The sequence below is a fragment of the Erithacus rubecula genome (assembly GCF_903797595.1).
Source record: "Erithacus rubecula genome assembly, chromosome: 10".
In the NCBI taxonomy this organism is placed as follows: domain Eukaryota; kingdom Metazoa; phylum Chordata; class Aves; order Passeriformes; family Muscicapidae; genus Erithacus; species Erithacus rubecula.
The window spans coordinates 25,055,199-25,066,745 of NC_136662.1; the positions used below are offsets into that span (position 1 = coordinate 25,055,199).

At 40.1% G+C, this 11,547-nt stretch overlaps 1 protein-coding gene across 1 annotated transcript; it reads right to left on the reverse strand.

Moving 5' to 3' along the window:
* Positions 1 to 2,639: 2,639 nt before the first annotated feature.
* RGS1 (regulator of G protein signaling 1) lies at positions 2,640 to 6,284 on the reverse strand. Its single transcript, XM_079314267.1, has 5 exons — positions 6,116 to 6,284; positions 5,671 to 5,754; positions 5,044 to 5,105; positions 4,351 to 4,514; positions 2,640 to 3,593 (listed from the first exon to the last, which is right to left on the reverse strand). Exons 1-5 carry the CDS (start codon positions 6,217 to 6,219, stop codon positions 3,408 to 3,410), a joined length of 600 nt encoding a protein of 199 aa, XP_079170393.1. The 5' UTR covers positions 6,220 to 6,284; the 3' UTR covers positions 2,640 to 3,407.
* Positions 6,285 to 11,547: the final 5,263 nt, after the last annotated feature.

The window sequence follows — 11,547 nt, forward strand, 5'->3', positions numbered from 1 at the left end:
CTTTAAGGCTGTGTGGTGCTTGAAGAAATTGAAGGGAAGTGCTCAGTAGAATGTAAATGTTGATCATCTTTGGGGTCTTTCAAGAGGGTAATTTCTGGGGATGTTTTGAGAAATAGGGGGAATGTGTTTATTTCCGAAATAGGCACATTGGTTCTTGATTGATGTAAATCCCCTTTTAGGACTAAAATCTTTGAGGCTTTATCTACCCAAACACAGTGAGGGGATAACCTCAAGTCCCCTCTGACTTTGCTTCTGAGCATCCAAGACAAGTTTTAGTCATCCAATGAATACTAAGCAAAAACTTATTTTTCAATTTCTGCCTCTGTTTTCAGAAATCTTCATCTGTAGACATTACACATTCTGATACAACCAACTCATACCTATGAATGGAAGATGAGAGCATCTAATTTTTCCATGTTGTGTTTTTTTTTTTCTTTTCAAACTCATTTCACAACCATGAAGAAGGTGGCATGTGAAAAGCCTGTTGCTTCAGAGTGTGGGCAGGGATGGGTGGCACAGAGGAGTCTGCGGTGGTGAATTTGAACTGTTCATCATCACCTCAGCTTTAATTTCCTTCCTGTCTCACTGCTCATAATAATGCAATGTTTCCATGGGTGGCCTGTTCAATACATGGGGGAGGTTTGTACTGTGCTATACCCTATTTTTATTGAGGATATTATTAAAAATGTCTGGTTTGGGTAATAAAGTTTTCCAAATCAGAGAGGTCTAGTCTTCTAAATACACACTCAGGGTCTGCTGGGCTCTTGAGTCCTTCCATAAAAAAACTGCAACAGAGAGAAGTTAATTTGCTTCAAAATTCCATCTGGTTCAAAAGGTACAGGTAGAATTTGGATTTTAAAAATCTGGGATATGAATCCCTTTCCATAAGGATGTGTACACGGTTTTCTGAGCTACATCCAAACTTGTGTGAGTTGGGTCTTGAGCCTTTTTGGCTGTTGCTTCCCTCATCTGATAGCCAGTATTGATCTGGAATAGAGGCTAATAAATTCCAAAAATCTACCTGGAGATGGTAGAGTGATGGGGTTTTTTTTCCACTGGAACATTAACAAATAATGAAAATGTTTTTTCAGGAATAAGGTAGAGGACTTAAAGAAAAGAGCCACTGAGTCATTGCTGTCAGATCTCAAAGCTTTTCCATGTACTGCATCCTGTTTTCCTGCACTGCCATCCTCATTTGACCGTTTCTTTCAGAGACAGTGAATGGAACAGCAAATTTCCATCCCCAAGAGGGTAAGTGAAATCTAGTTTAAAAAAAAGACCCAGCCCACATCTGTGAAACCAATGTGTGGTGCTGGGGTTGTTCCTGAGCATGAGTGGGGGGAGATGAGGCCACCCACTCTGTACCTGAGCCAAGGGTGACAGGGAGCTCAGGGTCCTTTGATCTGTGTGTTCTGAGTCACCCAGGCCCCTCAGATAAAAGATAAAAGTCCATTCTTCCCTCCTCAGAAACCCTGGTCTGTCCTAACTGTGTGATACAAATTGGTGAAATTGCTATGGAAGTCTCCTCTGCTAGCAACAAGCCATTTAAAAATAAGAATCCAACCACCCATGCTATGAACTATTATTTTAGTCAGAACTTTCATATGGGTGTTTGGCTAAACCATAGCCAACTTGTGAAACCTCAGGGGGAGCAAAGGAAGATCAGGGCCATAATAATTTAAAAGAATTACCAATTTAAAAAAATAATGTCACTTGAAATGCAGTGTCTGCTTAGCTGATATTTCAAAGTTCTCTTTTATCTTCTGTGAGCTGGAAGTTCTGCAAACAGAGACATTTGGTCCCTGTAAATTGTGTCAGAGCAAACAGGGTGATGCACCTTGTATGGGAGGCACTCTTGTTATTCCTGCTTCACAGCAATTAGATTTATTCCTGGTGATCCTGGAAAATTAATTCATGCAAGAATGCCAGCTGGAGACTGGTTTATGTTATTCCAGGAGCACTCAGGTTTTGCAGTCAGACACTCTCAGGAGCACATAAAATAAAAATAATACTGCAAGACTGGGGTCTTTTCTTCTGCATTTATTAGCCTGGAAAGGAAGATTTAATTTGCTACTACAGAAGGAGATAGTGGAGGTTGGCATTTTTCTGGGTCCCTTTCAGCTGTTCTGCATCTGACACAGATTTTGGTTCTCCCCTGGAGGTCCCAAAGTCCCCAAAAGGTGGCAATAAGAACATGGTCTCTTCTCAGCAAGAGGTGACATCTCTGAGTTTATAGTTTCTCCCTGTGGTACAGAACAGAGAACAGAGTGGGGCTCACAAAGCTCATGTTATTCTGGAAAAATGGAAAAGTTTCAGGGGTGAGATAAAATCTTGTGCTGCCACCCATGTGATAGCAGTGTCTCATGATGGGAACTCATAAACCCATGGGCATTCTTTGACTTATTTTCCTTATAAGCTCTAATGTCACAAGGTCTGAAACGCTTGAGTTTTGGGATTGCTCTTGTTCTTAGTTACACAATTCAAACATAACCACAACTTTTCTTTTTTGGGGGTTATAAGGATGGGTCTAAGTGTCACCTGCTCCAGGTAACTCCCATATTATGGTTGTGTAAAATGGGCAATAAGAGAAGTGGTGGAGGTAAAATTAGAGTTTGAATATGGAGATGAGAAGTAGTAGCACAGTGAGACAGAAAGGAATTTTGTGTTTCAATATTTCAATAACTACAATGGAAAAATCACTTCAAATAAGATGTAAAACCACTCTAAATCTTTATTTTAACTGTATTTTAATGAATAGTTAGTTATTATTCTTCAATAAATTAAACAACAAAGACTCTACATACATGCCTGTTGAATACAAACTTAATAAAAACACAACTTATATAATTCTTGTATAATTTAAACCATATAGACTTTGAGACCATATAGACTTTTCAATTTAGAATATATTTACATAGCACAACAGCATTGTGGAGCTCACACTCACACTTATTAACCTTCACAGATTTTTTTTTTTTTTTTAAGAGATGTCAGTCTTGTCTTGGCATTTTCTTATTATGTCCAAAATTGTCAGTCATCCTGGTTTTTCTCCTGAACTTGATAATCTTTTCCCAGCGCTCAGCTGGTGAGTCCTGCACTTGCTAACAGGCAGCAGTTCTTTGGGATCTGAGACACAGTTCAGTGTTCACAGTGCAGTCAGACATGGTTTTCCATACCCTGCCTTGCTCCATGGTGTGTGGGAGGAGGGGATTTTCTCCCTGTGCTGCTCTCCCTTATGGCAGGTCACCAGCTTTTATCCTGCATCCATTGTCTGTGGAGCTGTTTGCATCTCCCTCATACTCCTCCTCCCAGAACAGGGATTTTCCTTGGCAAGATCCAGCCCCCATGGAGGATCTCTTCACAGGATATTTGACAGAGTCTGCTTGGCTCTTCATGCTTCAGACACTTTATTTTGAAGTGTTGGTTTGCAGCTGGTTTAAAAGGTTCAGGTAGGATTTGGATTTTAAAAATCTGGGATATGAATCTCTTTCCATAAGGATGTACACTGTTTTCTGGACCTCATCAAAACTTGTGTGAGTTGGTTCTTGAGCCTTTTTGGCTGTTGCTTCCCTCATCTGATAGTCAATATTGATCTGGAACAGGAAAAAAAAAGAATAAATGCTGTTAAAAATTTAAATGTAGTTTCTTTCTAGATCTCTTTGTCAATACCTGCATTTGCAGCCTTACAACTCTATGATAGTTCAATGTCAGAACTGTAAATTGGGGGGAAATCAAATACCTGTACCCCAGTTGGGCACAGAAATTGTGGTTCACTATAGAAATGTTTGTTCTGGAGTCAGAATGAATACAACTCAACTTTGAGGAGCAGCCTCCAGCTATCAAGAGAAATCTTGTGTTGAGTGTCTCCAGCTTAAATATGATCAAAGTTAAGAACTTTGACTTTTCCAGAAGGTTGACACATTTCAAAAGGCAAGAAATGTTCTGTGGTGCTTCCAGCAGCAAACAGGAAGAATCTCCAAACACCACCAGCAATTCAAAGTGGGCTGGCTCAGTGAAAAGCATCATGTGCTGAGCTCTGTGACTACTTGTGAGGTCTGATAATGCCACACTGCAGGCAGCTCTGATGCAGACCTGAAAGTGTCTGTGTCTGCTCCTTATGCAACTCAGTGAGTGTGTGAGCATCTCAGAGGAGCCACACTCCTCCCTTCTTAATATACATTATATATATATATAAAATACATTATAATATATTATACCTGCTTAATATACATATATTATAAATAAAATACATTATTTTATATTATACCTGCTTAATATGCATATATTATATATAAAATATATTATGTTACTATATATCCCTGCTTAATATACATATATTCATATGCATACCTGCTTAATGGCATCTGACTGAACAAACTCAGCATAAATCCTCTCTGCTTTGCCATGTAAGTGATCAGATTTGGTTTTCTTGTAATCCTCACAGGCCAGCCAGAACTCGATGTTTTCCTCGCTGAACTCGGACTTCAGGAACTCCCTAAAGACACCTTGACCACCTAAATAAAAATAAATCATTTACTGCATGATACCTGTGACCAGCGAGGAGGAAATAAATAGCAGGAGTTGTATTGAAATCTCATGTAAAATCTTGCCAAAATACACTGTTCTTCCCTTTTTCAATGTACTGCAGGTGTTCTGATATTGAGGCTGATGGGAGTCTTCCTAATTATGTTCTGTATTTTTAGATCTAGACTCTGGGTTCTGATCCTATAACAATGGATTCTAATCCTTCCTGAGTGGACGGAAAATTCCAGATTAAACTGATGTATTATCCAAGGATTGAAGACTGATCAAAATGAGCTTTTTGGGGGTTAATTGCTATACTGAAAATGGAAAAAGACCCCAAAACCCAACTTGGAAGCCAAGCTGTAGCAGTGTCCATGTTACACCAGAGCTGTAAAATGCTGAGGTGTAGCTGCCCATTGTCTGGCAGTGTTTATACAATGCTGCAGCTTTGCCTATTTGGTGAGATTAGATAAAACATTGTCCTCAGAACAAGAACAAAGTCAGAAGTGACAGACTTACTTTGGCTGGCCAGGAGCTTTTCCAAAGACTGTGACCACTGAATAACTTCCTCTGCAGAAAGCCTAAGGGGACAAATTTTATAATTTATTATTATATTCCAGGAATACATGCCAGGTATTTTTCTAAATTTACAGCTTTGTCTGAGATCCTGGAGACAGCTCACATTGAGAAAAATAGAGATGGAAAAAGTTTGGAACTGTGGTGTTATCTTGAATTCTGTTCCCAGGAAAGGAGTCTTCTACTGTGACTATGACAGAATTATTTTGTCCCTGTACTTCTGTTTCCACATTTTTGCAATAAGAATGGTAATACCCCTACTCCTCATTTAAGTGAGAAGTATTTTTTCTTGTAAAACTTTAGGGAGCAGTTACAATGTCCCCCTGGTAAAAAATGGGTTTAACTGAAGTGTCTTCTCCCTCACTGTTTGATGCAAACATATCAAATCACTAATTAAGAATCCTTAATTCCATGAGTGGTTTCTAGTTACTGATGTTCCCCTCTTTTTTGGAAATTCTAGATATTTTTATAATATTTGTTGTTCTGGAAGTAGTTTAGAAATGAAGTAATTTACTACCCAGTGCTCTAGCTATGATTATATTTCATAAATTGGTGTATTTCTGTACTTACATGACATTTCTGGAGTTAGAAGTCTTGATCCCAGATTCAATATGTGGCACCATGCACTTCAAATAACTTTTGAGATCTGCACCACTGCAACAATGAAGAGACATTTTTTTTATCCATTAGAATTGCAGCTGCATTTCTATTTAAATATCTTCTCCAAACTTTCAAACAGCAGCTGCCCCATCCTATATGGGAGTCTGGGAAGTTATATAGCCAAGTAATTTTTTAAAGAAGACTGAGCTCCCCACTGCATCCAAATTCTATTTCTGGTCACTTTAAGTAATCAATTAATTGGTATGCCTCAGCTGAAGCTTTTTAAAATGATATTGCAGTGCTGGCCTTCGAGCAGGTTTTGCTCATTTAGTGCTAATTCCTAATCTCCAAGATTAGCAGAGCGCTGCCTTCACTTCCAATACATCAAATTTCATAGTGAGCTGTATATACTTACAAAGCCTTCTGCTTCTTCTTATGAACTTTGCCTTCTGCAAGCTTGCACTCTTCCTTTCCATTTAACTCAGTCATGTTGTTGTGGGAGAAGAAGAGCCCTGGCATTTTCCCTGGTGCTGCAGCCCCGAGTGAGCCGCCTGCCTCTGCTGCCGCCTTTTATTGGCACAGGCAGCCCTGGGAGCAGAGCTGTTTATCGCGCTCCTCATCACAAACTCTGGAAGTTCCCCTTTCAGGGCTCAGTGACGTGAGTCTTTTTGAGAAAGAAAACAGACAGCGTGACTCGTGGTTGAGGTTAAACCAGAGGAGGCTGAATTGCTTTGGGGTTGTTGTGTGTGTCTGTTACCAAAAAAAAACCCTCCAGAAATTTGAATTCTTTGTCCCTTTCTGATAGGTAGTTGCAAGTCAGAAGCGTTATTTGTTTTGATCAACAGAGCTGCAAATGCAGTTTTTTCTTGGCAAAAGTAACTTGTTGCATGCTTGTGTCTTGCAATTTCATACTTTCCACTTGGTTAGGTGGGCTCAGCAGAAGACAAGGAAAAGGTGCTTTAAGATACCCCTGTAATAAAGTTCCATATGCAACAACCTATTTGCAAGTCCTCTGCTGCTCTTCAAATTAGAACATTAGACAGGTTTGTTTAGATGTGCTGTGTGAAAATATTTAAAGTGGTTTTCTCAGGAAGGAGCTTTGAAGCAACAAAAACCTAGTTAATTTGGTTTAATTTTTGCAGGTTGGGTTCTTTGGCAGCACAATGCCATATTTCAGGAATACCTCCCTAATTATAAGTGAATTGACATGTATAAATATTAATCATTATAGAGCTGTTGTTATAAATAGAGTTAATATTTCAAGCTGTTTGAGGGAGGTGTGAGTTGCTTGTGCATTCTTGACTTCCACTGAGAACAAACAGCCATGGATGTAAAGCAAGACAAAGAATTAAGTGTAACTATTTATCTGTCCAGGATGGTGACTTAGATGTTGAAATGCCTAATCTGGTCCCAGAGCATCCCAGTTTCTGCTTGTTTGCTTGGGTTCATTTTTTCTGTGCTGTTTCAAAGTCGTTGGCTTGTTGTTTTTCTCTTTGCCAGATAACATGTGCAGCCCTGATTATGTATAAATATCTCGTGGATGATGTGTGCAGGGCTGCACATGACGGTGGTAGGTGCTGACACATCCCCAGCTTCCTCAGGAGCTGTGATGCAAAGGGCTGGGAGCCAGAGCTGCCTGCAGACAGATGAGCAGGGGCAGGCTGCCAGCAGTGGGGTGCTTTGGACCACAGCAGGCTGGCAGTGACACAGATGGAAATATTTATCTCCTCACTATCACTGAGCACTGCCCTTTGTGCAGGGACACAGGCATCTCTGGCTGCTCCTACCCCTGAGCAGGAGGAAGGAAGGGATGATATCAGTGCTGGGTTTGTTCTGTGTCTGACAGGCTGGGTTTGGGCATTCTGCCCCCCTCAGCATCTCATCCCATTCCCTCAGTCAGGAGCTGTCCCTGGTGGGAAGGTCAGAGAGATGCTGCATCCAAACCTTCTCAGAGGAGGGCAACACCAGGGTAAAAACAACAGGGAAAATCATCTCCTTGAACTCTGTAGCCTAAAAATGGGGCAATGTCTTGAACTTACAGCAGTATCCACCAGTCATTTTAAGTTATCCCCCAGTGAAATTCTCTGAATGTCAGGGATGTGTTGATTCCTTAAAGAATAGGATGGTTTGCTTTTTCATTATCAGTGGTGGGCTGTTGACAGTTTATTTACAAGATGAGGAATGCCTTTTCACCATTTAAAGTGAAATTAATGTGCTCACCTTTGGGATTTGTTAAACATTTCAATGCATGTAGCAGGTGTTGAGTCAGACCCTCCTGTAGGAAAGAATTCCTACTGAGTCTCACTGTGCTTCACTTTCTTGCAATAAATACATTCTTGAGTAAAGAAAAAATAGTACTCTTGTCATTTACATCAGGGTAATGCTGCTGTCCTACAGCATTGGAATTGTTTCTAGGTGTCACAATACTTGAATTGCTTTCCAGGTTCTTTATTTGCTTCTGGGATCTTGATACTACTGGACTTGGATGCAGTTAAAAGTGGGTAGGAATAGGTGGAATAGTATGCTGTGAGTGAGAAAAAAACTGTGCCTGCCAAGCAGACCAGCTGGAATTAGCTGATGTTCTTATGTCCTGCTGTTCTCATATCCTGAATTAATAATGCTCCTAACACACTGGGGAATCCTCTCTAGTATTCCACATCACTAAACTCCAATCTCTGCATTATTACTGGTGATCCTTATCCCTGGGCAAAAAAAAACCCCAACCAAATAAAAATTAAAACAAAAACACAAAACAGTGCTGGCTCTCTGTTTCCCCCGAGCCAGGTTTGTTTGTAAACTTGTGTAATGATCCATGCAAGAGGGCACATGTAGAAATATATAAATGTAGAAAGAAGACTGGGAGCTGTGAGTGTTAGATTTGGAGAAGAGATGAATGTTTGGTACATAAACTCCTAGCTTAGGGTCATAGGAAGTGTAAAGGCAATGTAAAGCCCCAATACCCTCCTGTCTTCCTGTAAACACTGCTCAGACTCTGGAAAACAAAACTCTCCTGCATTCATTAGCAGATATATCAACATTGGCACTGACTATCAGTCATTGTTTTTCCTCCACTATGGACAAATTCTTTCTTCCTCTGAGGAGCTCTGATCTTCAGGACACCCTTTTCTTTCTCTCCATGGAATATTTCCTTCACTCTGATTCACTCTTTCTATGCAAGCCTACTCATCCTTAAGGTTTTTCTTGTTGAGCCCAGTGCAAGTTTCCCAGTCTCAACAATGGGGAAAACTGTGCATGAGACTAAGGTACTTGTAAAACTGAAGTGAGAGAGGAAAAAAGGAACTGTGAGATTCCTAGGACTGGCAAGAATTAATTTTTTTATTGCTGGAGCAACATTCTGCTTTTACAGACCACAGAAAACCAGGGAGAAACCTGCATGGAGTTTCCTAAGATAAAAATTCTTTGCTAACTCCAATTTTGGTCATTGTAAGGATTTCTGCTTTATGAAAGAGTTGGAGCAAGTCCCACAGGTGAATTAGATGTTGGTTCCCTACAGTTTTCATGATTCTATCGTCCTGAATACTCTGACTTGACATTTTAGTGACAAAAGTGCTACTTATTTTCAACTTTATACATTAAAATTCTTCAAACCCATACGTATTCACCCGTATTCAGGGTCACTATCCTTGTTTCCTGTAGACAGAAATGTCTGGTGGGATTTTACTGCGAGGAACAGTCATGTCCTGACCCAGCAGAAAACTTTTCACAGAACTTTCTTCCCTCCAAATTTTCTGGATTTCTTTCAGTTATCATGGCTGGTAGCAGACTTGCCTTATTCATCTCCCACGGCCTTAATCTACCAATATAACACTTTTCCCTATTTCATGCATGGTGACCAATTGCTGCTTGAAATACTTTCTCATTTAATAATAGGAAAAGAGAATAGTTATTACAGGAAATTGCCAAAAATATATATTAAGCCTTACAGTTTTAGGGTTATTAGAATAATCCCATTATTTCATGCAAAACCCTTTGTCTTAAGATTTGCATTGTCTTAGTTGGTTCTGTCCAGTAGAAGGACAGAGGAAAACATTTTTCAGGAATAGCAGTGTAGCTGGCTGTCACCAGCTGGTTTCTACTCTTTTCCAGACCTCTGGTAGGTTTGTGATGAGAAATTAATCCAATTTTATGTGCACAGAGGATGCTTATAAATATTTGCTAATATTCAACCTCTTTCTCAACCGTTTTGCAATTCATCACTTTCTCTTCTTTCTGGGGAGCACTTGGTGGAGTACAAGAGAAAAAAGTGAGAAAATTTCCAAGGTTACAACACTGGACAAGTTCTGTTAAAGCAAAGAGGCTGAAAAGTTCCATAAACTCCAAGCACCATTTGCTGGTCAAAATTATTTCAAGCTTCTCCTTCTGACTTCTTCTTTTCTGTTTCTTTTTGATCACTTTTGTCTGGTCTTACCCTCCCTCATTGTCCATTCCAGCCCTGCTTTGTTTCTGGATGTTCTGTTTTGGTTTAGGCAAGTTGTCATCTTCCACGTGTGGCAAATTTTCAGCTTTGCTGTTGAGTATAAACTTCCCTGGGGTTAATCTGGCCTTGTCTGAACCGAGTTTAAGTGCCCAGAGTATAAACTTCCCTGGGGTTAATCTGGCCTTGTCTGAGCTGAGTTTAAGTGCCCAGCCAGGCATTGCTGTCCCTTGCCTGTCACGTAGCTGGGCTGTGAAAACAAGTGATTTCTTTGAAATCTCTTATGTGACCTCAAGAAATCAACTACTGATAATCCATCTCTCTAGCACTGAAGGGAAATAGAAACCAGTTTTTGTGGGAGAGGAAATAGTGTGCATTAAATTAAAAAAAAAAAAAAAAAAAAAAAAAAAAAAAAAAAAAAAAAAAAAAGGCAGTGACTGCTTTTCAGCTGCAGTGATATTATTTTGAAACTTTAACATTTTCTCTCATATTATGTAGTCAGTCCATAATAGAGTAATGGTAGCCATCATAAATTAGTTTCAGAATTAATTTCTGCTACAAGCAAAAGTTTTCTGGAAAGAAATCATGAAGCCACCAAGATGAAAATCTTGCTGCTGGTTTTAGTTGGGCTCATTTTTGGTGTTGGATTGATTTGATTGAGATTTGGGTCTTTTTGAGAGCTATTTGGGGTTTTTTTTGAAGATGCTCTCCCCATGTTAGCTTTTGTTCCTGATTAATTCAATGAGCTCTAATTCAGCCACCAGTGAGGCATGAGTGGGGCTGAATGGCATCAGACTCCTCAAAATACAGGAGGAGTTCTGGATTTGAAAAATAAGTGCAGCTTAATGTCAACTGGCATCAAGGGATGCCAAAAGCTAAACTTTGAGAAATGATCCACCCCCTGAGAGAGTCTTGTGGCATTGGGTCTGTGAGAGACCTGGTTCTGAAGGACAAGGGAGCAGAGCTTTCCTGAAAACTGCTTTTAGCTCTTTCACTTCCTCACTGTGAAATGGCAACGCAGAAACATTCCTGCAAAACTCCAGTTCAGCCCAAAATCACCCCATCGGCCTCTGAAGTATCTGCAGAATGCTTTTAGGGGATTTTTTTTTTTTTTTAATAGGGTTTCCCCTTGCTTCTGAGGGAGCCTTGTGGAGTTTTGGGGGTTTTTCTGTGCTATGGCAGTGGAGGTGAAAACCTGGCAGGAGCTCTTGAAGTCACTGTGGAGAGCAGACTGTAATGTTTTCCCTGTTTTTATGAATCATATGGGGATTAAAACACAGTCCTGTCCTTTCATCCATTCTCATAGCTCTGTAAAGAGATGACAACAGGTCTTGCCTTTGTCTGCCTCAACTTCTGAATGTCCCCCTGGGTGCTGTGCTCTCAGCTCTTGTGCCTTTATCTGTGTCCCTGAC